We start from the raw sequence: 27,690 nt of genomic DNA, 5'->3' as shown, positions 1-27,690 counted from the left end.
ACATGGAAAAAGCCTCGTTGCCGCTGTGGACGATCTCGAAAGCCACCGCACTGCTGCGCGATGTCTTCTCTCGTCGGATGCAACGGCGCCAACTCCTCCGGTTTCGCGGAGATCGTCGTGGTGCGACACGGCGAGACCACCTGGAACGCCTCCCGGATCATCCAGGTACCCCTGCCTTCCCCCTCTCTTCTTTAACTGAGAATCTTTTGACGAACCATCGGTAACATTCATGAATTCCACCGTAATGCGTCTCGTTGAATAATCCAGCGATTTTTGAAGCTTGCGTTATCGTTCCATCAATCATATTTCATTTCTAATGCTTATTTCGAATTTGCTGGTTGAATATAGTTTTCCCCTTTTTCCTTGGAAGGAAAAGAAAAATAGCGAAAGAGCTTGTACAGGTCTGCAATATATTTTTTAGGTTAATTGGAATCGCAAATCATATAGGATCATTTAAAGAGCGTTCTTGATTATTATTTGCTTGCTGTATTTCTTCTGTTAATGGTGCAGGCTTGGGCTGACAAGTGCAATGGCACGGCTTTGAGTCCTGGGGCAGCCGCTTTATAATGTATTCCGAAAAAAAAAAAGGGTTTAGGTCTTGTCCCCAGTTCGCCCCCTCCCAGGAGCCGAATTGTTGGGAACATAACTGGGAATGACAATAATAATTTCTTCTGTTAATGTTTTGGATTTTGATGAGGGGATGGGAGCGGTTTCATGGGATTTGTCACGGGGGAGGTAGTGGCCTGGTGAATTGGATGGGGATGGTAGGGCTGGTTTGGGTGGTTTAGAGTTTAGACCAAAAGGGATGTGATTTAACGGAGGAAACTCCAAGCGACTCAGCTGTTTCGATTGGAGGGATGCAAGAGGTTTATTGCACGTCGTTGACCAGAGTAAAACCTCACTGATAAAGTTGGAAGAGATATTATGCCAAGAGAGTGAGGTGCTCATTTGATAAGGAATAAGAAAGAAAAGACTAGTTGGAGAAGAGTACACATTAGCTTGTTGGGATCAATTAGCATGAGAAGTAGATCTAGGTTTAGACTTTTGTGAGCTCGCTCCTTGGTGCTGTGATCAATGAGCATGAGAAATTAACTTGTTGGAATTAAGAGCATGAGAATTAGATCTTCATTTGGATACAAAATTTTTATGAGCTTGTTCCTTGGAGAGATTGTTGGTCTTTCACCCTTTTTTCCCTTGGTTACATAGTTTATTTTCATTTTTTTTATTTTACATATGCTCTACATGCAGGGTATTGCAGATTATCAGAAGGATGGAAATGGAGCACATGTTTAATGTGTATGGAGGATGTGGTACTGATGATCACTAAAATGGTCCATGAAATGTAGCTGCAGCACAGTGGGTTGGGTGGCTTGTGATGCTGACGTAGATCCTAACTTAGAATTTTGAGGTCTTAGAAAGAGAGGAGAGATAAAAGGTTTAAATATTCATCAAAATCTGTTTTTAGGGGATCTTGTTTTTTGGTAGGATTCTAAGTTCCTGACACCTTCAAGTAGTGCTTTTGGTTCTGAACTTCAGCGAGTATTGTTAAAACTTGGTCAGAAAAATTAATGATAAAAGGGTGCTTCTATCATCGAGCGGAGTTAAGAAAGCGATATCCTCTTGCCTGTTAGCTATTGTTCTAGTTGTTGGACCTTAGCAGAGGAAATTGAGTGGAGACTCCAGAGAGGAAATTGAGCGGAGACTCCGGAGAAAAAGCTAGAGACTATTTGCTTTGCATTTGTACCTAAGAGTAATTTTTAATATTGCTTGGTGTATGCGTGAGGAAATGTGAATTGCTCAATCTAAAGGTTAGTTTGATTAATGTTTTGGTTAGGACTTCATTTTATGTGGAACATGTTAACTTGGTTGTTGTTTAGGAGTCTATGCTTGATTGGGTGCCTAGAAGGGTGCCCAAAAGTCAAGGTGGCCCCCCAAAAAACCAAAAAACTAATAAGGAGAAATATGAATAAATTATCAGTGTTGTACATACATATTCTTTAAATGGACCAAACCAGCCAGTTGGACCAAAAAACTGGCGAATTGGCCACTTGTTTCGTCTGATTGCATAGTTAGATCAGATATGGTGGTTGAACCGATCGTTTTAAACCAGGTAAGTCGGGCTGTTAAGAAAATTAAAAAGAATTCTGTACAAGGATTCAAACATCTGATCAACTACCTGCATGCATGCCTCTCAACCACTAAAACAGCATTTGCTTTGATATAATTGTCATTAATTATTTTACTTACAGTTATATGTATGCATCACTAGATGAAGCTTTTAGGTTGTAATTTTAACACTTAATTGTTTCCATGAAAAAAATCAAGTCATTTTTGCTGATAGAAAATAGAAAAGATACTTTATATTTTTGTATATTTAAATTTTTACTATTTATAATAATTCAAAATATCAATAAGTTTTACTATTATAAATTTTCTTTATCATATAATTTCTTATAACTTGTAAATATCAAATGATGCATGATTATTTTTGTTTATGTTATTATTTAAATTAGTGTAGGATGTGGATATATGAAATTAAAGAATAGTATTTAATATAGAATTTTGATTGTTAGATTGTATATTTTTCTTAATAATATCCATTGTTTCTATTTTTTTCTTTGAGATTTTAATATATACTCATGTAAATCCGATTTGATCAATTAACTCGACGGTCGGTCGGTGACCCAAACCCTTGGCTAGGTTTGTATCTAGTCTAGGTTTAGTAACTCTGTCTTTATGTGTGTGTGTCTCTCTATCTCTATATATATGTATATATGTGTGTGTTTATATATATATATACACACACACACACACACATGTATGTATGCATGCATATATCTTTATATGACATAAGTTAGAATGCACTATTTTCTCAATGATGAGAAGCTTAAATATGAAGTGAGATGATTGCACCAACTGAGAGTAGTGGATAGCCACTCAAGTTGGGATGGGCAAGTAGAATGAAGATATCAGGAAACAGATTAAGGAAACAACTTCAATTTGTAGGAATATTTAGGAAAGAGGAGGGAAAATCTTGAGACAACCTAGATGGGACTGGTATTACGTAGACACCCACCCACATCCATCTAAGATAAGATGATTTGACTCATCTCCCCTGGTTACAATCAGCCAGAATGTTAAATGATATGCGAACATCAACAATAATGAACTTCTTAACCATGCTAAAAGATAGTCACAAAGAAGAAAATGATCAATAATGTTGTTTCTTTTCTTTCCATCTCTATTAGTTAAGTGTCATTACATGTGTTTTCTATTTTCTTGGTTAAATATATGTTCTACATATAAAAAAATCAAAGTGGCTATTTTGAACCAGCGCAATGTGTTAGAGGGATATTGGGTGTATCTCTGTAGTATGCACCTCACTTTTTCATTGTGCATTCTGCTTCCCTATTTAAAATGTGTTGGCTATCCATAAGCAACCTTTCTTCCTGCTTTAGTTGTCCAAAAATCTTCTTCATAAATATTCACCTTTTCTCTTATAGGGACTTGATAGTGAGGGGTATGGATCGAGCATGATTATGATAAAAATTCATCATTTTACATGTGAGAAAAAGGTTAAGAATCAACTTAAGTATAGTATACAAGCTTCTGATGGTACTAAAATCTATAAATGCCTGTAATACTAGCAATATGTTTAAAGAACTTGTCGTTTTCTTTTAATTTGTTAAGAAAGTGAAAATAATTACATGTCTCCTTATAAGTTTTATATGAATTTTTGAGCTTATTTGCATTATAGATATATAATAGTTGTGGATTGTTAGTTCATTTGTCAAATTAGTCAAATTATATAATGAGCACATCAATTTACAAAAAAATATTGCTATCTAAGGCTGCAATGCAAGTAGGTTGAATCAAGTATGGGCCAAACCGAGGTCTGCAATCTCGGTACTGTGTATTGTACCGATTTGTTATCAATTTGGTATGGTATGGTCGATATGGTATGGCATGCATCCCGTGCTAAGATAGCTTTTGACCCTTTTTGGTTTCTTTTTTCTCACTTTTTATCATGGTATTGCTTGAAACCATGTAGTATGGGTTGGTATGGTGTGGTACGCACCTCGGTTTCAGGAGGTAGCGGGCAGTGCAGGGCAGCTCTTCTTGGTTCAGAATATTTTGACTCATATATCGAACCGAATTTTGGTACCATATTGGTACCTTATCGGTATGGTACTGTATGATTGATACAAATTGGTACGACAAAACTTGGGACAAATATAAACCTAATCCTATCTTTATCTCTGAAATCTTAACCAAGTGAACCCTTCTTGTGTTGGCATTTCTCCATCTAGCCCAACCTAACCCTATCTTAAGATAGGTTAACTGGGTCGGTGATAGGTTGGGCTGGGTTGGGTCGAATTAAACAGGCTGGGAAGCGGTTTTGTACACCTTTTTTTAAGGTTGGTAATGTGTTGGTTGGGTTCTTATTTGGGCACTTAACATAATATTGTAGCTTAATAGGGAAAAAATATAGTTACATGAAACATATAAGCATTTTGTGAATATATAATAAGTTTATTGTGTTGGTGTGGGTGGGGTCGGGTATGGTTTGGGCTATTCACAATTTCAAGTTGATTGTAAACATAACCAAACCCGAACTTAGGGTTCGGTTGAGATTTTTGAGCCGAACCTGATCTAAATTTTTGAAATCTTAACCCCACCCAATCCAATGAGCAGTTTGGGCTGGTTGGGCTTGCGTTGAGCCCAACCCAAGTTGCGCTGCATTGGTATCTAGGATGATTTATGGTCATAGATGAATTAAAGACTATGTTTACTTGATTAAGGCATGTATTTTCGCTAGTAGAAAACAAGAAAAATGAGTAGAGCTAGATGTTTGCAAGATGTGAATCTGCCAATGTATACCAAGTTTTGACACAATATGACACAATACATGGTGTGCCAACTCCCATTGGCATGGACACGGTATGGGATGCTTTAATGCTCTGTACATGCAGCTCCTTAAATCCTGAGATCTTCCCAAGTCAGATTCTTAACTGTGATAAAATGTATGCATGCTTGCATGTTTAGGATTCTCACCATTGTAGAAATTGTCTACCCACTTAAAGAACCTTGTCAAATCCATTCATTAAGATAGTAGCTACATCAAGATCCCTGTTGCAGAGAACAGATGAGATGTCGAGAAAACAACACCTTGTTGAGGATTCTTTTCAAGGAAAATTCATAGCTCTTCAAATTTTCTAATACCATGGTACCAGATCCTTTTAATATGATCTGAAAAGAAGTTGAAAAGAAAGGAAAGGAAGAGAAGGAAGCAACCAACTAGACATTATATACCTAGCCATTTATATTTACATGCACAAACGCATGCATATACATACATACATATGTACATACATACATCCATACATACGTAAGTATGTGTGTACGTACATTCGTACGTACACTATGTACTTACATACATAGATATGATAGACAAAATAATAATATTAGAAAATAAAAAATGAAAATATAAAACTAATTATATACAAAATTTTCCGTATTAGCAGAATAAACACAAATCTTTTAATTTTAAAAACAAATATAGAATAATATTAGGAAAAATTGGGCAAATAATATAAAGACTGCTATTATATATTTTGACCATCAAAGTAACATATAGTCATAATTACCATCATCCGACCATTTCACTTAAGGGAAGGAGTCATGGCTTAAGGAAGAGAATGTAATTGTTCTTCTTTTGTTTGGTGCCAATTTGGAGACCTTAAAAGTAAGATTTCAGTAGAGGGTGTTGCTTTGTTGTTACTTCTTGATATTTCAACAGGTAATAATAGTTATAATTTTTTTGCTGTATAAAGCAATGGCATTGGACGTTGTTTTGTATGTAACTATACTATGACCTACACTAACCAAAGAAAACAATAGCTGTAGTTTTGTAAATATTTCATATTTATAGGTTACATGCTTATTCATGTGTATCCAACAAAAAAATAACTATTTAGAAATTAATAACATTAATTTGGAGAAGCATATCAAATTGGTAACACTCCAGTCTATTCAGAGTCCACTAGTGAGTTGGTTAAACTATTTTGCCAGCACATCCATATAATTTCCGTTGCATGCTTTTAAAAGCTATTTCTTAAATGACCATTCATCTCGAAGACAAATTATGAATTGCATCTTCTTTGAGAGAAAGGAATGGAGAACCACCAACATTTAATTACCCAATCCAAATTTTTGCGGATGCACCACCCATAAATTTAATTGAGAACCTCTAGTTGCTAAGCAGAGGAGTGTGACCTAAGAATTGCATCGTCATATTAGACTTCTAGATGTCATTCTTGGTAAAAAAATATAAAAAAAGGATTCATGTTAATTATCTGGCTGAATAAACTATAAAACTATATATTTCAACAAAAACTCTAAAATGACCCAAAACTAACTCCCTACTTTTCTGTTGATCAAATTCTTTTAAGAATCTTTAAACCAAATAAAAATTCCAACACAAAGCCTAGTAACATATCATTCAGCTCCTAGGACAAGGATGACTCTTTATCCTGGAGGAGCCTGAAAAATATGCAAGAGGAAGGATGACAATACATACGACTGAGGAATGGTCCTTAATATCCAACCACAATGGATCCAAAAATGGAGACTAAAATTAGGCAAATACAAGCTTTTACAAACAAAATACTAATACATATTTCATCAAATTGGTTTTTATCTCATCATGCATTATTTCCTGAGGAAATTGATGTTAGTGTTTCTCTTACATTTCATTCTCCTTGGAACATAGATCTTGCCTTGGCACCTCCTAGAGTGGATATGGTGAATCCAATGTTATTATGAGAGTTCTGTAACTTTCCTGTTGTCAAATTCAAAAACATGGCTGCTGTTTTCATTTACTCTACCAATTCAAGGATTAAAGCCTGTAGTTTTCTTCCATCTACACTACCAATTCAAGAATGGAAAGTTGTAGTCTTCTTCTCCATCTGTAGGGACGATTAAGGGGTTCTAAGGGCTTTCAAGTAGGAAATGTTGTTTGTTTTAGTTTAGTTTTTCCTTTTAAACTGACTTTGGCCACGTATTTTAAAATCACCATTCTAGATCTATGGGTTTTGCTTCTGGGGTTGAAGGGTGAATTTGACCACACTTATGGTGGTGATGATTGAAAGTAAAAAAATATCTTGTAGACTTTATTTATATCTAGGGAAGAATATTATCTTATTGAATAAAAGAAAAGAAACATCTTTCTTTAGAAGACAGGTATAATATCCTTGTTATGTGGGGGACTTTATAAGAAAATAAAAACTGCAAAAATAAATTAATACTTTAATGATAGATATATAGTTGAAAATTATAAACAAAGGTTTTGTTTAAACTTTACGGCTTGTGGTAGGAAATAGATTTAGTATCCATAAGCACTTATGAAATGAATTACCAAAACACAGGGCCCTCAGGCTGCAGCTAAGATTATATATTAGATGCTAAATTGGTTTCTATGTGCCTAAGATTGTTTGGGCTTGTTGTCTCAGATGAGCTTGAGGTTTTCATTATGTGGCTTTGGCAAGAAAAAGAGATTTTTTTTTTGGGTGGGGGCGTTTGAGATAACATGGCTTGATGCCCATCTTTAAAAACAGGAAAAAACCAAGAGAGAAGGGATGCCCATAGGACCATGGGAGAGTCTTTAGATATGATGCTATTAAGAGTAAGGAACTTTTATATGGGATCAAGAGGGTGATTCAGCGAGAAGTATTATAAGGGTTGGTCTGGGTATGAGATATTTAAAAAACAGGGGCATTTTAGGAGAGGGATTTTTTGTGAATAGAAGATTTTTCTCACTAGATGTTGCCACACATGTAGTTTTTAGCATTTAGAGCGCGTGCACACACACGCACTCACACACACATGCATATGTATGTATCTAGGTGTGCATTCATGCATGCATGCGTGTATGTATAGGATCCACATGAGAAGAGGGTCATTTAGAGAGAAGTATTATGAGGAGTATTCTAGGCATAAGATATTTAAAAGGTAGGGGCATTTTAGGAGAGGGGTATGCTGTGAATAGAAGAGTTTTGACATGAGATGTTGCCACACATGTACTTTTTAGGATTTAGGATGCATAAACACACAGTGATATAGTTTCAGGACTCCATCTTATACATAGTTTATGTTTTTTGTTGTTTCTGTGTTTTTCATCTAAAGCCATGTTTAGGCTTGGATTTTCAGTCGAGTCATGTACTAGTACTGCCAAGCAAAAAGGGTCCATCTAGGTGTGATAGAAAGCCTAACCCAACTCCAAACCACCACACTTAATTGCTTGAGCCTTAGCCTTTCTTCAATGCCCGCTGTCATCACTCATCTCTAGGAACGGAGGAGGATGGATAATAGTCTTGACAATAGAATTGTGCATGCATGGAAGGAGGAAAGTTAGAAAAGAAAAAAAACGCAGAAATCTGCAGAAAACAGCATAAAAAAACACTGTTTACATGAATAGTAACCCGACCCGTTACTGTTCACGAAACAGTAACTCGACCCGGTTACTATTCACGGAACAGTAACTCGGCCTATAAAAAGAGAGGACGACAACCAAAAAGATAAAAAAGAGAAGAAGAAATCCTAAAAAGGTGAGTGCCACCGTGGGCGAAGCTTTGAGAGATCCTTTTTTCTCCCTTTTTTATCCTGCTTTTTGACCTATTTTTTCTTGGAGCCACCTTATTGACCCCGTCATCCTTCATCTCGATACCTTGGTGCAGCGTGGCCTGAAGATTCTCATTGGATTGGAGGAACCAAATTCGCAGTGGTAATTATCCGACTAGTTCTAACACCATCTTTTGCCCAGCCCTCATTTTTTCGTCCATCAATCATTTTTTCTACCCATCATCATTACCATCGTTGCTATCTATCCCATCCTTGAAACCCGATTTTATTGGCAATATTTTTTTTTATTGTTCTATTGTGGTTATTTTCTGTTTGTTGCATTAGTTATATTTCATTGATTAGGCTTCATTAATAAGATATCTATTATATTCTATTTTGCGTTTACATACCTCCATGATGTTTTTTTGGGATGATAAGTATTTGCTGAAGTGTCTAATCAATCGCACCATAATTGATCATTATGAAATCAATCTACACATGTAGTAATCGATTATAGGTTGCACCACACACACATATACATACATACATATATATATATATATATATATATATATATATATATATATATATATATATTTGTATGTGTGTATGCATATAATCCATGTGAGAAGAGGTTCATTCAAATTGAAGTATTATGAGGGGCATGGAATGCTATACTGTCCTGAACTGCCCGGTTTGGGACGTACCGAGCTTTACTGGGGGCGGACCTGCACGGTTCCACCCTTCGGTTCAAGAAACTGGTGAGGGAGGGGGAGAGGGAGAAGGAGAGAGAGGGGATGGAGGGAGAGAGAGGGAGGGGCTATGTATGTATGTGTATGTGTTATGGGTGCATGTATGTGTGTCTGTGTGTGTATGTGTGTATGTAACTATGTATGTATATTTGTGTGTATTTATGTATGTGCGTTTGTATGTATGAATGAGGATATAATACATATGGTACGGCTATATTTTTCCAAATAATTATTAAACCTTTAGAAAGTTGTATGCCTGTTTATTTGTGTTTCTTCATATGCATCTGATGTCACTGCTTTTACGTTAGTCAACTGAAGTTAGCTATAATCATCCATAATGAGTATTGAAACTATAGTCATACTTCTCCTTATTTCTCAGGGGCACTTGGATTCAGAACTAAATGAGACTGGGAGACAACAAGCAATTGCGGTAAGGTATGAGTCCATACACGCATATTAAGCGAAAAGTTATCGTATGTGTTTTTAATTGTGCACACGTTATATGATCTTTGGAAGGTGTCTATTCGACTGTCTAAAGAACGTAAATGGGAAGCCATATACTCATCTGATTTGAAGCGAGCTGCTGAGACTGCACAGATTATAGCAAAAAGTTGCAATTTACCAGAGGTATACCTGAAAGTAGAACTCCATGCTTTCTTTCTTCCCTACGAATGCATATGTCATGATATAATGAGTAAATACATTATGAAACCAGCATTTGTGCTGCAGAAAGCAGTAAGCTATCCTTAACTGTCCATATCACATTTTTTAAGAAACAGAAAAATGTAGTTACTTTTCTACATTATGGAACATATTTCAACTTTGCCTTTCTGCCTTTGACATGAACATGAATCCTTATTATCAAACCTTGTCTTCTCTCTGTTTAAAACCATTTTGAACCTAGTGGCTAGTGAAATCTTGAAAAGTTGCCCCATCATTGCCTGGGCAACACTTCTCAACCAATAAGGTGGGTTTCTCTTCATGCCAATTGCCTGTAATTTTCATAGCAGGCTCTTTTACTCAAATTGCCTTAATGAAGAATTTAGGAACTATTCGTAAAGAGTTGATATAAGGTTTACTGCCTGTTCTGAAAGCCAATTCCATTTGAAGTTGAAATAAGTTGTGCTGGTTAAGGTTAAAATTGATGTTGTGCTGTTGGTTAAAGCATCACGTAAATATGTTCTGCTTATGGGATTCTATGAATGATTGTTTTTCAACCAAATTAAAAACAGAACCAAGCTTGTGGTTTAACAAGATTTGCTGAAAATGAAGCTTTTGCGATATGTTCTGTCTCAGTCTGGTTTTGGCTTCTATATTGAAAAGACCGGTTCATTTCTCCTAATGAACCAACAAGTTGGAGGCTTAACTTCATTTCATTGTATTATCAAATTGATGTGATCGTAAGACTTTGCCTTTACCAAATTTATTGTGCTAGATAATAGATATTGTTTAATTCATCTTTAGTATCATATGTACATCTAGTGGATCATATATAATACATAATGCATAATATGTGTGATGTATAATCTATAACATATTATGTATAATGTATATACTATATAATATTAAAAATAATATATTATAAATATTATAGACATACTATATATTATATAACATATTATATATAATATTATATCATATGTATATACATGTGTGTTTGGGTGTTAGGACTTCTATCTCTCATTTCATTTTGTCCATGACTATCTTTGTTGGATCTAAATTTGAAAGATTGCTCTTGAAATTGGGTTGTTATCGAACAAAAACCTCTTAAGTTCAGCAATCCAGATGAAAATTGATATTTTCATAAAACTTTTTACTTGTAGTTACAAATAGATTACCCTTGTACTTATTTACTCAACTTGAAGCCAAAATATAGTTTATGTATGATGCATGTGTGCATTGTCATTACATGCTTCATCAAAGTTTGAAAATTTTTTTAACCTTGTCTCAACCATCCAAGTTAGCCCTACGTTCTTTTAATAAGAGACCTACTTAGGAACAAGTATTGTTGTGAGCATGGTCTGCTTTACTGCCCGATACGAGGCATATCGTATTGTACTGGGAGGCAACTGGTATGAAACTTAACTTCAAGTCGGTACAAGCTCCATATCACCCGTACCGAGGTGTATCAAGGTGTGTACTGGTCCGTACCGAGGCATACCAACCTATATCGAGGCGTACCAAGATAAAAATTGAAAAACTAGTTAGAGAGCTATTTCGGTATAGGGGTGTATCGTACTGTACCGAATCGATAATGTATTGATACGGTACTTGATACCGATACAGTATCTGTACCGAGATTGTGGATCTTGATTGTGAGTGGTCACTTTGCACTTCAAGGACTTCTTTGTTGACAAGTGGACATCAAAATCACTTGGTGACCCTCACTTATATACCCATGATGTGTGAAACTGTCTATATTTTGGGCGGCCACCTTGGTGGATGGCAACACCTAGGCAGCATTTTTGGTTATTCTGTGGTGGCTGCTTTTTGGAGCATGCAACACAAAGATTTCTTGTGTATAAATAATATATGGATGCGAATATGGGAGTGATACATAAAATTAGACACCCCAATGAAAACTTGGCTTTGATGAAAAAAACAAGCTATAGTATAGTTTCAACAAGTACCTAAGACAATTGTAGACTACATTGTCATTTCTGATATATTTTAATTTACATGTTTAGTGTAGATTGTTCAAATTAGAATGCTTTCAAAGTGTCCTTAACTGCTAATGATTGCTTGTATGATTGTTTAAAATATATGCTCAAAGGTATGCTAAAATGTTACTAAAAATAGTATATCATATGCATGAAATGAATGAACCTGAGATTGATTAATCTTGTGTTATGTCAATTATTTGTAGGTTGGTTCAAAACCTATGCAGTTGGCTAGTCAATCATTTTGGGTTACTTGTGTCATTCAATTACCATGTCAGACACATAAAAGAACAATTGGCTAGAAGGAAAACTACCCATCATAATTTGAGTTTAATGACTTATGATGCAAAGAATGCTAGGAAGTGAGTGAAATTTAAGGATTGCAACAAGATGATCATTAAAACAATATCCAACCTCATCTTGTCACTTTCTGTTACTTGAACATCTTTGAATCCTGAGAAGTGACTATCATAGTTGGTCAAATATGGAAGCAAAAGCAACATTTAAGTTGGATCATTCTCAAATAAAACCAAATGATTGAATATAGCATAACTAATAGTATCATACAAAATGTGATCTTATTTAAAATCTAGTCACAAAACTTGAACATAATATATTGTATGTAGTAATATACCTTCAAAAGTGACAGTTCAACATGTAATAAAAATTGAGATACTAAAGGATGACCACAACATGTAATTCCAAAAAAGGGACTTAAATGATTCAATATGATCACATCTTCTTAGAAAGGTTTACTATAGTCTCGAGTCCACTTATATTCTCATTGCTAAAGCAAATGAGGATATCGATGGATAGTTTTCCGCTTATACCCTCGTTAGTACATTAGATGATGTCACAGATTCCACCTAGCCAGAAGCCCATATATCCTTGTTGATAAATTGAAGTTGGCCAACAATACCACCTTGCTAGAGGTCCACTCATGGTAGAGTATTCTTTTAATAAAAATGATCATCCACCATTGTGGGAAACTCTCGTAACAATAAGTACTCCAATATAAAGGATGTGGAAAAGATTCTAACATGAACAAAAATTTCAAGTTGGAATGCACAATACAAACTCAAAATATCTATTCAAACCTATATTTTAGAAATTTCTGGTAAATAATAATCAAAACCTAATTTTAAAGTAACAAAGACTCTAGACTTCCCAACATGAATAAATCGGGATTTTTCTAACTAATTATGGGTCTCAAAAAGGGCCTGTGTGGAAGCCTAGATAAATTGTTCCCAGAATGGTCTATGTATGGTTGCCAATGAGAAGGTAGTGCTTGATTATGAAAATTTGGAATCATCCAGTAACAAAGAAATTTGGATGGTATAAATCACCTCAGAGAAGGATATCCCTATCCTATTTTTTGGGGATTGAGCGAGCCATTCTGATGGAGGACAATCCTAGGTAACTTAAAAATGATATGAAAAAAAAAATGTTAAAAATGTAATGCAATTTGTAACATGATTCAATGCAGAAATAGATATTTGTAATAATTTTTGTAAACAAATACACCAATCTGAAATTTAAGTCCAAGTAACTATATGAAGAAAGGTACCAAAGGACTAAATCCTAAATGGAAGATGCATGGAAATTGACCTTAAGAAATATATCTTGTACATGGAAATAAATCTAAGCAATGAAGCAAAAAAAAATATTCAAGGTTACTAAAAGTGGAAGAAGGAAGCACAGCAATGGATCTTTGTTCGCTCTAATGAATTAGTTGTAGCCACTTCAGGAGAATTCCATTTGCACCTAGCATTGGATCATAATTTGTTGCCAGAGAGTTGCACCTTCCTCATTAATGCTGGAGAACCTAACACTATGTAAACCCCAAATTTCAAATTTCCTTTGTGTACACTTAAATTCGTTACAATCCTCGTTAGTTTTCCTTGTTTTTAAAAAAATTGTCTCCCACGTACATTGGCTGCAGGTGTACCATTCCATATTGAAACCAAGACAACTCCATCTCACAGGATTTAAATTCTTGCTGTTAGTGATTTTCTTAGTTTGACCCACTTACATCTTTTTGAGTAGTGGGTGAGGTGGAGTAACGACGAAGAGGATGTGGGAGTGCAGAAATAGAACTCGATGGAGATATGGATGGTGTAGTAGTAAAAGAATTAGGATCAAGAATGAAGGTGCAAAAGTATGTTTGTAGGCTCTTAATAGAGTATCAAATCCTCCACGTTGAATGCAGGGCTGATTGTCCTGTTTATAGGAAGCTTGTGTAAAATGACCCTTTGCTCATTATTTTTATGACCAGGCCTCTAGGATCTAAAGTGCTTAAAATACGCCTCCTAATATGTCGGAACTACAGTAAATATGTCTAATCATGCTAACAATTAAAATATGAGATATTTTAATCTCAGGTCTTTTATTCCAAATAATCTACTAACATCTAAAACAATTTGAAATAAAGTAAAATACAGACAATTGGCAACCAAAATGAATCTAATAAGAATCCTTAAGTTGCAAGCCTTTGATGCATCATGACATGATTTTATTTCTCCATTTTACATGGCCTCTCTAGTTGTGCTAGTTTATTCTTCTAGCACTGCTCCTCTTCTTTTCACCTTCAACTATTTGTGAAGTTTATCTATGCACAGTTTATGCATGCATCCAAATGTGCCCCAAAATTGAAGCCTATTATAGAGTCTTAAGGTTTTGAAAGAAACCTTGTTTATTGAAAATGACTATGAGGTTTACAACTTCCAAGCATGACATAAGCTGGAAACTGACTACAACATTTGAGAAACACAAAAAACCCTTGTCTTAAAACAACTAACTAGCATTTTGGAGTTTTAAAACAATAACTAGGCTTGAAATTGGCTACAAGGTTAAAACATAAAATCCAGCTCAAATTCAAGATATATGGTAGAGCCATGGTAGAGATACTGACAATGAAAACCATAATTTTGAAATTGATCATGAGATTGGAATATGGAAAACAGCACATAAAGTTGACGTGACTACAAGGTTCAGTAGCACTAAGCAAATCTTAAATTCAAAGGCATTGAAAGAGTACCATATGATGCCAGTGAAAATGCAAAAATTCTTGTTAAAATTTTCCTCCTTTTTCTATATGTCAAAAGTCTTGCTATTTGTTTTTTCCCTCCTCTTGCCCTATTGACTTCCATCAGTAGTCTAGGTATCGATATTTCAAGTCTTTTGAGACTGATCATGAGATTGGAATATTAAAAAAACATGTAAGTTAACATGACTCCAAGGCTCAAAAGCACTAAGCAAATCTTATTAAATTCAAAGGCATTGAAAGGTACCATGTGATGCTAGTGAAAATGCACAAATTCTTGTCAAAATTTTTCTTCTTTTTCTATATCTCAAAAGGCCTATCGTGTGTTTTTGCCCCAAGCTGTGTGTTTTTTCCCCTCCCTCTCTTGCCCTATTGACTTCCATTAGTAGATTAGGTACCGATATGTTGTACCAGACCCTCTACTTGTACCATAGTGGTACAAGTTGGTGTAGTATGATACACCAAGGTTTTAAATCATGTGGGATCGAGGCATCACAATTTCTCCATTGAATGGACACTCTGCTGTCTTGCCTCATTGCAATTGCTGTCCCGATCGAGTATCTCGGTCGGTACCCTCTGTTTTTCTCTCTCTCTCCTTTCCTTTCTTTGTTTTTCTTTATCCTTCCTTTCTTTCTTTCCTTTTTCTTCTTCTTTCTTTCCTTTCTTCATTCTTTCTTTCCGTCCTGTTTTTTTCTTCTTCCTTCCTTTTGCTTTTTTTCTACTTTCCTTCCTTTCCTTTTCTTCTTCTTTCCTTTCTTCTTCCTCTTTCTTTCTTTTTTTCCTTTTTTTTGCTCCCTTTTTTTTTTTGCTTTTTTTTTTCTTTTATCTAATTCTCTCTTTTTTTCTCTTTTCCTCTCTTTCTCTCGATTTTTGGGACCCAATCTTGCATTGCTTGCAGGAACGGGTTTTGGGGTCCCACCTCCATCACTAGGACACATGCCGTCTGTCGGGGTTTAAGACCATGGATACACCACCATACTGATACATGGTGTGCTGTTGGAGGGGGCATAGCACCCATACCATGTGTTGGTAGGGGGGCATATTGAGCTCCTTAGTATACAGGCTTGGGTACAGGACATCCTCTAACAGCCTGTGTGAGTTAGTAGTTATAATCTTGGTGGTACAGAGGTCTTGATAGGCAGGTTAGTGATTCAGTAAATAGACTACTCACTTAGCAAATAAACTATTAAAACCTATGTTATTTACATGAATATCATTTAAATAAATGCCACTTAATATGTTACGTGTAAATCAGGAATTATCACCTTTGAATTCAATAAAATACTGAAAATTTTCTATTCCACAAGAACAAAATGTCGACTTTCCAGCTCAAGAACAAGAATCCAATTATAGGAGTTGGGTCAGAATATTGACTTTTCATTGTAAGTTATCTCTCGAATCTAAAGAGCTCAGAAGTGTTAGCATATCTAGACATTGCTAAAACTCAAGAGTCTAGTAAGAGAAGTCTTATATCTTAGTTTCCAAATCATGTTCATCCACTATGGCAGTAAGCACGCTAGTTAACAAAAAGTTCATGTTTACATGTTATAGTCATATATATATATATATATATATATATATATATATATATATATATATATATAATTTTTTTAGTACATGTTGATTTATGTTTATCTTATTTGTTATTCAATTTGAAAATCACAACTAATATCTCGCTTGTCGCAGGTAATATTGGATCCAACATTGAGAGAAAGACATCTGGGGGATCTTCAGGGCTTAACGTTACATGATGCTGCAAAGCTAAAGCCTCAAGCCTACCAGCTTTTCTTATCTCCCAAGAGAGATCAGGAAATTCCTGTAATTTTTATTCCATTATCCCTGTAATTATGTTTTGAGATCATAATTTCAAAATTTCTTCAAGCTGTTAACTGATTGATCTTGTGCCCATGAAAATGTTAATATCCTAACAGGCTAATACTATATGAAAGTGGCTACATTTTCTAACTTCTCTCAATTCCCGTAATAGTCCTAATTAAATTTCTTCATTAAATGTTTAAATCGTGCTAAGCTTCCATAAAAAAAGATCTAGCATTGTTGTATTTTGAGGAGTTGAGAACTCTCCTTGTAAATCGGTACCAGAGGGTGTAATGGCTGGCGATTGGTTCAGCATGGTATGAAGGGTCCATACTGTGCCGTTTTGGGGTGAAGGAAGGGAGAGAGAGAAAGAGAGAGGCCAAGAGAGAGGGCTCGAAAGGCCTCATGGGGGGGGGGGGGGTGTTGGGCGGGGGAAACCCTAATCCTAATTATAACTAGTGATACTAAAAGCATGAAAAGCCGCACATAAAAAGCAAGTTCTGCTTAATTAGTTCAAAGCCATGTCAAATTGCAAATGCATTCCCACTTGTTCCTATGCCGCTAAGAGCTATAAACAACTTACCTGTTATGTTATCCTTTTTCTGTACTTTCTTCTGCTTTTGTATCTGATGTTAATGATGACTCTGAAGCCTTAACTTTATTATGTGAAATCCTTTCGGTGGATATTTCTACCATTATAATATTTTCATTTTAGGTCATATGAGATGTTGATGCCAACATTAGTTGCTAAACTAGTCTGGGTTTAGGTTCACAAATATGCATAGTCAGTACACAACTATGATCTTAAGCTATAAGAGTATCAATGACAAAAGACCTTTTGTATATGTTGCCCCTGAACAAATTTAGACTGTAAAGGTGGATGGTTGATTTTCCATGGTACTTGTCTTGCTTTTCTCATCAAGTTGATTTGAAGAGATGGATAACATGCTGGTTTTGGTTATTAGACACCATTTTCTAAATGGCCTTTAGGATTTTTTTTGATGACTAGAACATCATTACAAAATCACTGAGCATTCTCCTTGGCTGACATTCAGGGTGGTGGAGAAAGCCTGGATCAACTTCATGAGCGATGTGTTTCATCACTGGAAAGAATAGCTAGAAAGCACGAAGGTTTGATTTCTTTAACAATGGCCTTTCTGTAATACCTTTCATCAATGAATTTGAATGCATGACCTGCTAGAAATATTTATTATATTAAAACAACTCCTTATTATACTTTTGAAACCAGTAGCTAGGAAGCGTAGTATAATCTGCCATCTATACAAATTACTTCTATGCAATGCGGACAAAAATTCTTGGTACACAGGTTTCATCTGTATAATGCCTTATCTTCATTAGCCTGGCACATTAAAACAAAAACTTTCTTGATGCTAACAAAGCTAGGATTTTGACAATTTTAACTACAGCCAAGATATGAAGATGAACTTTTCAAAAAAAGAACACTGGAAATAAAATAGAGGAAGAGAAATGTATTCAAGAAAATCAGTAAATTCTAGGAAGGATTAATAGAACATTTAATTCTAGGAAGGATAATAGAACATTTGTAAGGTTCAGAATTTCTTATGCATCATGCTTTTAGCACCCTTTTATCAATAATGACCTCTATCATGTGACCATCTTGGTGAAGCTAAATATGGAAATCACTATAACTAATAATCTAATGAAGTATGTTTCTAAGAATTTAATTTAAACCAAAATTGTCAACTTATACCATGAAACAGGATTTTGGGAATTGTGTTCTAAAATGAATGCCTTGTTGCAGGGTCTATTCCATATAAATGAATACAAACCATGCCTGAACTTAATAATTATGATAATAATAATTAAAATATTATTAATCAAAATTATTATTTTTATTATTAAAACTTTGATGATAATGGTGATGAGCAGCAGCAGCAGCAGCAAAATTTCATGTGTACAATGAAATAATAAGAAAATATCAGTAGATTTTTTTATAGGAAGAATGGATACTTCAAATCACATGTCATGTCCATATCGTATCCATATCAGATAGTGATTCTCATCGGTACTGCTCGAGTATGTGTCAAACACTTGACTCAAGTACCCTATTTTCAAAATTAAAAAGAACACTTTAGTATCCATATCGTATCCATTTGGCCTTTGATCTAGTCATGGTGTTTTCTCGTTGAAGTCATTGACTTGAACCTAGTAGACATAATCGGAGCTAAATTTGTTTCTTGCTGCATATACCTGATATTGTATAATCGAGTTTGGGCCAGTTCTGTTAAATATTTATATGTATATCACTGTGCCTTAAGATATCATAACTCAGGTTATCTGGCCCTGTACTCTAAAAGATGATCTGGTTTTGTGTGATGCTCTCTATTTGTATTGCACAACCTGTATTGCACCAGTAGGCTTGTGATGGGAGCTCTCGGTCCCCAAGCCCCACACCATTGCCTTCTGTTGCCTCTTGGCTTCTTGCTGGGTTGCAAAGCTGCCATGGACCGATAGGAAGGTAAGCGCCAAGGTTTTGCTAGTAGGAATTGGAAGTGGCAGCAAATTTCTGTGCCTAAATTAGTTGGAACACACACTCGGATGGATGGAAATTGATTGCATAGAGCCACAGAGGCTATTCATTTGAACTGAAATAAGGAATACAAAGTATAAGTGCATACAAATAAATCTAGTGAGGCATTACAAGGTTCCCGCACTAGCCCAATCTACTAAGAATTCGGAAGAAATCCCTAATAGTCCAATCTAGCCGAGGTAGACATTCCTCTCGCTAGCCTAATATAGGGAGAACTTGTTGTGGTTCTTTCTAGCCCAAGCCCTAAGGCCGAATCTTACAAGTGGACTCTCCACAAATTTCTTCACAATCTGGATGCCCTGCACTTCTAACTTTCAAGGCTGTTTATAGACTGTAGGGTTGGATACGGTTGCTGGGATGCAGTTGCCCTTGGCGGCAGTTGGCGGCGGTTGGCTACAGTTGGCTGCAATTGGCTCGCGGGATTCGGTTGACCTGGCCGCGCATCCTGAAAAATTAGGCGCGCACCCAAGCGAGGTTTCTGCAATGCTCTTCGGTCTTTTGGAACCCCCTTGGTGGAATTTGGGCAGATGCCCTACTGGTATAGTAGGGGGGCGTTGCTGCGGTGCGTCTTCCGTGCCATGCGCTCCCGCGTACGACCACGGCCATGGGCGCCCTCGCACAGCCAAGGCCATGGCTCGGCCAGATCCATTTGCAATGCTTATCAGATTTTGAAACCCCCGGGGTGGGCATTGGGCAGATGCCCTTCTGGGTTAGTAGGAGGCCGCTGCTGCTGCGCGCCCGCGCACAACGAAGGCCTCAGAGAGCTTTGGAACCCTCAGTACTTTGGAACCCTCGGGGTGAGCTTTGGCCGGATGCCCTCTGGGGTAATTGGGAAGGAATGCTCCATTGGGGTCGAACAAGAGCGCGCGCAAGGGCGCGTGCGGCTGATCGGGCGTGCAGGAACTTGTGGGTTGCGCGCTCGGCCGTTGCCTTGCTTGCCTGGCGCGCGGCTAGGCGGGCGCACAGAAGCTTGTGGGTTGCGTGCTCAGCAAAGAGCGCACGCAAGGACGCACACGACTGGACGGGCGCGCAGAAGCTTGTGGGCTGATTTGCTCGGCCGTTGCCTTGTTTGGCTGGTGTGCGCGGCTGGTCGGGCACGCAAACACTGATGCGTGGCATGCTCGGCCTTTGCCTTTCTCGGTTGGCGCCCGTTGTGCTGATTAGGCAAATTCTAGCACGGGGGCTGGTTCTGCGTGCTACTGCTGGTTTTGTTGCTGCGCACAGGTGCGGGTCTTGGCCTGTGTGTGCGCCTGTTTGCTTTTGCTCCTTTTGGCCGCCTAAGGCTTGGCCGGCCTCTAGGCTTATCAACTGCCCAATCTGGTCCTCGAGTGTTGCCTGGATCTTGCCTAGCTGAGTGCCATGGTTGTATTGTTTTCAGGGGTTTTCATCAGCCTGCAATACCATATGTTTTATAAAGTATGTTACAACATAAGGGCGATGCTACACTACCCCCTCTAGTTTCCTAATGGAGAGATTTCAGTGCAGAAGATCAGAAGATGACACAGTCGAGTATCATATGCCAACAGCATTGGGCTAAGTTGCATGAACTTGGTGTTGGAGTATGACAACCTAAGGAAAGAATGTTGGCTTGGAGGTTCTCAAGATATAGGTTGGGAGATAGATATTGATAATAGGGAAAGAAGCACCGGTAATGCACTATGGGATCACGATCAAACCAAACTATGCTAATCTACTATAGAGTTGCTGTTGCTTTGAAGATTATCAAATCTCCAAAATGCACCTTTCAAAATTGTTTCTTTTGGGTGCCTATTTATTTGCAAATCCAGTCCACTTCCTCGTTAATCACTCTGAAAAGTCTAAATGGTAAAGATGGAAGCAAGCTATGCAGCTCAATAAGTAACTTCACGATGGTCTAAAAAATTTGAAGTCTAGGTGGAAATCAAATAATATTTGGCATGTATTTGATGGACCAATTGTTTAGAAAATGTTCAGATAAAGGTTCCATGAGACCGTATAAAAATTGAAAATAAAGTCATTTAAAAAGAGATTCATGTATTGAAAAGAGATCAAAAAGCAACAAAGGAAGACTTTAACTTGGTTCACATAAATCACATTTTCTTATAAGGAAAGCCATAGGCCACATAAAATCCTCTCTAGTAAACTGGATGAGGTCACACAAATCCTCATTGGGGAACTGGTATTCCAAACATAATCCTCGAGATCCATATATACTACTTGGCCAAGGGTCCACATAAATCCTTATTTGAAGCTTGAACGATACCACATATACTACCTAGCCAGGGGTCCAAATCAAAATTTTCAGATTAACAAGTATCAAACTTCTAATCATAAGAATAGAATGTAGAATAACTTGAAAATCAAAAACAAATTATGGATCCAAAAATGTAGAGAAATGCTAGGCTTTGAAAGCTGATTGATGTTTTTAGTATTTCAAATAACACAATTCAGAAATTCAATACATAATCCTTCTATAAGATTCATAAAGATACTTGGTCTCTAGGGTTTCCAAGAATCTTTTCAAAGGTTGCTGAGCTTTAGGGTTTCAAAGGGTATATAGGTTGGAGGAACTAGAATGCAAGGTTACAAGGATAAATTCTCGCCTGACTTCAAGAGAGGGTAGATAAATTACCTAAAAGAAACCTTACAGACACAATATTGGAACATAATTGGACTTGAAAAGAGGTTAAAAGCTCACAAACATTACTTAAATTCAGAAGAATGTGGAAGAATAGGGACAAGTCACTTATTTTGAAATGCTAATAAAAATTCCTAAACCTCTTATCCACACTCCTCCCCTCTTTCCTCTTCTCCTCTTCCTGCTCTCGTTCCTTTCCTAACAACTCCTTAGCTGGTCCCCCTCCTTGCCTCTATTTGGTGGGCAAGGTAGGTTGGCGAAGTAGGGCCTTCTAGGTGACTCACCGACTGTAGGTAGGTCGGTTCCCAACGTCACCAAGGCAGGCCAGTCGAAGTAGGAAGGCCAAGCAGGTGGTGATTCAGCACATTAAATATATCACCAGGGCCTCAGAAACAACACTTAGTTACATGAGTACCACTAATCTTCATTTCCATTTCCATTAACTGAAGACACTGCATGTAAATAAGTGCCCCCCCCCCCCCCCCCCCCTCTCTTGAGTTTAACAAAATACTGCAACAAATAAGTTTCCTAAAGAATTCAAAGTAGGTTTATCTAGTTTAGTTCAAACTACAGAATTTTAGCTTCAGGTCAAACTTTTAACTTTAAGATTCTAGGCTATTTTTTGAACCATAAGATTTTGTAAGCTCTATTATTGCCAAAACATTGTTAAAATCCAAATGTCCAGTAGAAAAAGGTTTATAGATTAGTCTCTGAGGCACATGGTTATTTCAATATAACATAGCAATTAGCATATGAAGAGAAGGTTCACATTCAATCTCACATACATCAATACATATTCGTCCATGGTTAGAAGGGCTGTTACATTTGTTACGTGAAAAACAATTGGGAAGCAGTAACAAAAACATGAAATGATCTGCTTTCACAAGATTAAAATAGAAAGAAAAAAGCTAAAATTGTGATTTGAGCAGCCGTGAAACTCTGATTTCTTATAGAATGAAATAGATCATGTGCTTTCTTGTTGTACTGTCATGTTAGGCTTTGGAGAAGAATTGAGTTATCTACATTTGTACTTGAATTTCTTAATTTTATCTTTAGTGATAATATGCAAGCGTATTTTGCTCTGCTTAAAAGTCATATAGTTATAAATACAACAATGTGCTTTTGGAATAAAAAAACATTGTTTCCTAATGACCTCAAATAAATTTGGGAGAAGCTAGTAATACTGGCTTTTTTTTTCAGTTGATGTAATACTGGCTTTGACGCATATATGCTTGAAACCATCATAGTTGGATATAGAAAATGAATAACTTGGATATTTTGAGCTCAACTTCACAGGGACTGCAAGGTGGTTTGGATTGACCTCGACTTGACTCGGAATCAAACTATTGTGCCTCAGGCATGATTTGGACCATGGCTTATCCTAAAGTGGACCAAAAATCCTTTGAAACTAACTGGACTAAAACTACTCAAAAGTCTGGTTGTACCCATAGAATTTTAACCCAATATAAACCCACATCTAGTTGGATTTCACCCAGCCAATCCAGGCTTTGTAAGTTCAGCTCAAGTCTGATTCATGCTGCAGCAAACCATTGCTAATCTCTCACAGCATGTTCCCTTGTTGAATGCTAAAACATGCTCTTGTAACATGCATTTACCTGACACCAGAAATTTGAAGCAGTCATTTTTAAAGCCTTTCATGGAAAACAACATCAAGCATAAGCACAGCCGTAGTATCTCTAATAGATGCATTATGTGCTTCAACTTATGGGAAGTTTTATGAATTACTGTTAGGTAATTGCTTGGTAATCAATTGATAGGTTGCCTTTTCATGTTGACTTAGTAATTGCCTGGTCTCTCTCTCTCTCTCCCCCCCCCCCCCCCCACCTCTTTCTCCCTCCCTCCTCTTCTTCCCTTAGTCAATTTAAAATAAGGTTTTCTTGTTGATCCATTGCTGTAAGTGCATTTTCAGTTATACCCAACAAATTTGTCTGCTGAGACTCAGGGTCTCTGTCATACTAATATTTAGAACAACTTCACGTCTCCTAACTGGAGTTGATAGTCTTTTGTTCTGAAAACAATTTTAGTTTGAGCCACACTATTTGATTTCTCAGAGAGTAATAGTTTGTTGCATTCTGGGAAAATAATTAGATTGATAATCTGCTTTCTTGCTTTGCAGGAGAAAGAGTGGTTGTAGTCACTCATGGTGGTGTCCTGAGAGAACTCTACAAGCGGGCTGCCCCAACAGGGTCAATCAATAGGAAGATACACAACACCTCAGTGAATGTGTTCCATATTTCTGATAGTGGTGGACGTTGGATCATTAAGACATGGGGTGACATAAGCCATCTTCAAGAAACCGGGGTTCTTGATGGTGCTTTTGGCGGTGATGGAACTTCTGCATAGTTTTTGCTCGTCCGGTCCAGTAATTGGTGCAACCTTATTGGTCGTGGTGAAGAAAATAAGATATAATGATCATTTAAAAAGCTATATAGATGAGACTTGGGATCAAATATGTTAAGCCATTCCTCCAAGAAAGGGTGATGAAGAGTCTCCCAAGGAACAAACGAGTCAGCTAGTAATTACAGTGCTCTTGCTCATTTCAACTGGAGTTACATGGGCTAGATCTTTATTTTCTTAATTTGAGAACAGCTATATTTATATATGATTTTGTCTGTCCTATTCTGATGATTGGAATTTGCCTGATGTTTGTCTCGTTCATCTGGGAATGGTTTTTGTAGCATGGATTTTTTTTTTCATGATCTTTAATATTACAAGTATCTGCATTTTAAGATCTCTTCACAAAGCATTTTACATTAGCTGCTAGTTATTACAGTTCGCCAAAACGCATTTAGATACACGACTTTGTCATTAAAACTAGTTAGTAAAGGTGTATTGCATATGCATGAAGAGCAAATTATGTTTTGTGGCTACAGTATGATTTCATATCTAACAGGGTTCAAGTTGTATCTTTCGCTCTTTCGCACGAAAGAATGCTTATGACTGATATTTTTCTGCAATGTTGACCGTTAGATCGTGCTCTCTATATAGATTTCAAAGCACTAAAGTCTTTCATTCATCTGAATGCATAGATTTTGAAATAATTATTGCACGATCTAACGGTACATTCGAGTAAAGAAAGATGAATTCTTCACAACCTGTGTTCGATCTAATAAATATAGTAAAATTTATATTCAATAATAAAAGTAGATTGCAAACAGTTCATTCTCTTCATTTTTTATTTTTCTATTATATTTTTTGGGTTAGGAGAATCTAGTCCCTACCACCTGGGCACCATCATTTAAGCTGGAGTCCAGGCCGCCTTTTATGGTCACTTTCTGAATCCAAAATCTGTTAGAATTTCAAACCAGAAAAGAGTTGATGCTTTACTCTCATCGGTTACCGTTTTGTAATCCCTACAGATACTCATATGTAGCTAGTTTAAAAATATACGGCCGTAGCAGTCCAGATTTGTCTATTGTATCTTTTTGTTGAATAATATAAGTAGAATGTAATATAGTAATTTAATTAATTTATATAGAGGAATTGTACCATAGGTGAATATAAATTTTTAATTTGCTAAAAAAAATCATTAATTTTGTAGATATTTTGTCAAATTAAACCTATTAATTTGTAGATTAAAATTTTAAAAATTTTTATAGAGCATTATATTTACCTACATATCATATTGTTAAAATATTAAAAAAAAATTCTATTTCATTGCGCTGCTTTCGCTTTCTGAGAAAATCATGGTATCAATTAATTTCAGCAACTTAGTAGACGATCTAGTTGTTTGTAGCCTGGAAGTATCAAAATTACACCGATGCCGCGATTGCGGTGACCTCGGCGGCGGTGGAGCACGCAGATAAGCTCTCTCTTCGCTACGCTCCTATCCGCTCACTCCGCCCTTCGCATAGAGAAGGGAGAGAGAGAGAGAAGAGGCGACGATGGATCCGTCCTTGTTGCTGATGCTCTCCAACCTCCTCCACCTCCACAACTATCTCGACCCCACCTCCTCCCTCCTCTCCGACTGCTCCCCTCCTCCCTCGTCCTCCTCCGCCGTCGCCGCCGCCTCTTCCTCCTCCTCAGCCGCTCCTCTCCTCTTCTTCGCCATCGCTTCTGTCCTCTCCTACGCCTCCTCCTCCCTCCGCCGGCGCCACAAACGCCGCCGCGGCCTCTCCTCCTCCTCCTACTCCGACGAGGATGAGGACGACGCAAGTTCCTCCTCTTCTTCTCCTCCTCCCCCTCCTCGCCCCCGCCGATCGCCCTCGTCCTCCTCGGCCGCCGCCTTCTTCTCTCTTCTGAACTCGGACCGCATCTGGTCCATGGACCCCGCCGCCCGCGACGCTCGGTGGCGCTCCCTCTACGGCCTCTCCTACCCTCTCTTCGCGAACCTCCTCGACGAGCTCCGGCCCCTTCCCCTCCCCCTCCCCCTCCCCGTCGACCACGCCCTCGCCCTTGCCCTCTCCCGCCTCTCCCGCGGCCTCTCCTCCCCTGCCCTCGCCCGCTCCCTCTCCCTCCCCCCCTCCCTCGTCTCCCGCGCCACCCACGCCATCTCCCGCCTCCTCGCCACCCACCTTTACCCGGCCTTCGTCCAAATCCCCTCCTCCCACCGCCTCCTCTCCACCCTCCAGTCCTTTCGCGACCTCTCCTCCCTCCCCAACCTCTGCGGCTCCATCGCCTCCTCCCCAGTCCGCCTCCGCCTCCCCCCTTCCTCCTCGGCCTCCGACGCCGACCTCCGCTCCCCCCACCGCCCCTTCCCCTCCGTCCTCCTTCAGGCCGTCGCCGACCACCGCCGCATCTTCTGGGACGCCTGCGTCCGCGCCCCCGGCGCCGCCGACCCCGCCTCCCACCTCCGCGACAGCCGCCTCTACCACCGCCTCACCTCCTCCGACATCCTCCGCGAGCCCGCCCTCCCCCTCCACGGTGGCTCCCTCCTCCTCCGCCCCTTCCTCGCCGGCGACCCCTCCTTCCCCCTCCTCCCCTTCCTCCTCACCCCCTTCTCCTCCTCGTCCTCGTCCTCCTCCAATCCCGCCCATGAGGCCTTCGACGCCGCCCTCGCCAAGGCCCGCGCCGCCTCCGTCGAGCCCGCCGTTGCCCTCCTCAAGGGCCGCTGGAAGATCCTCCGCAACCTCAACGTCGGGCTCGACCACGCCGCGCAGACCATCGTCGCCTGCGTCGTGCTGCACAACGTGTGCCAGATCGCTGGCGAGCCCGAGGATGAGGGCAAATACCTGTGGCGCGACCCGCCGGAGACCCCGCAGCCCGCCCGGCCGCTTGAGAGCGAGCGGTCCCTGTACTACCTCGGGGAGAGCTTGCGGCAGGCCTTGGCGGATGATCTCTATGACAGGCAGCAGAGGCTGTCTGGGGCGAGGTGACAGCAGACAAACTCATCAGGATGTGAACTGAGGTGACGTGAAGGGTTTTCCACTTGTAATTGATTTAGATCTAGTTGAATTTGGCTTCTTGCTTACTTTTTGAGAACCTTTGGTGGATAATTGGTGGACGTTCTGTGTTTCTAGCTAACAATGCTGTAGGATAGGGTTTTGGGTTTTGTTTGTTGAGTGTTGTGTTCAAAACTGTAAGGGTGATTTTGTGGACGTTCCCATTTCCTTACTGGAACTAAATGTTTGCAATTACATATCAATGTTTCA

General features: G+C 38.4%; 2 protein-coding genes across 2 annotated transcripts; both read left to right on the top strand.

The window, feature by feature from the left end:
* Positions 1-27,675, top strand: LOC103722947 (Phosphoglycerate mutase family protein). Its single transcript, XM_017846624.5, has 6 exons — positions 1-165; positions 9,751-9,801; positions 9,888-9,998; positions 16,761-16,892; positions 17,945-18,020; positions 24,216-27,675. Exons 1-6 carry the CDS (start codon positions 61-63, stop codon positions 24,440-24,442), a joined length of 702 nt encoding a protein of 233 aa, XP_017702113.3. The 5' UTR covers positions 1-60; the 3' UTR covers positions 24,443-27,675.
* On the top strand, positions 25,984-27,675 carry LOC120106494 (PIF / Ping-Pong family of plant transposase). The gene has a single exon (XM_088701334.2). The coding sequence runs from the start codon at positions 25,984-25,986 to the stop codon at positions 27,412-27,414; it is 1,431 nt and encodes a 476-aa protein (XP_088557460.1). The 3' UTR covers positions 27,415-27,675.
* Positions 27,676-27,690: the final 15 nt, after the last annotated feature.

Source organism: Phoenix dactylifera, chromosome 7 (genome assembly GCF_051530095.1).
Source record: "Phoenix dactylifera cultivar Ajwa chromosome 7, Ajwa_hap1_PhDact_Kaust_v1.1, whole genome shotgun sequence".
Taxonomy (NCBI): Eukaryota; Viridiplantae; Streptophyta; class Magnoliopsida; order Arecales; family Arecaceae; genus Phoenix; species Phoenix dactylifera.
This window is presented reverse-complemented; position numbering and strand designations above follow the sequence as displayed.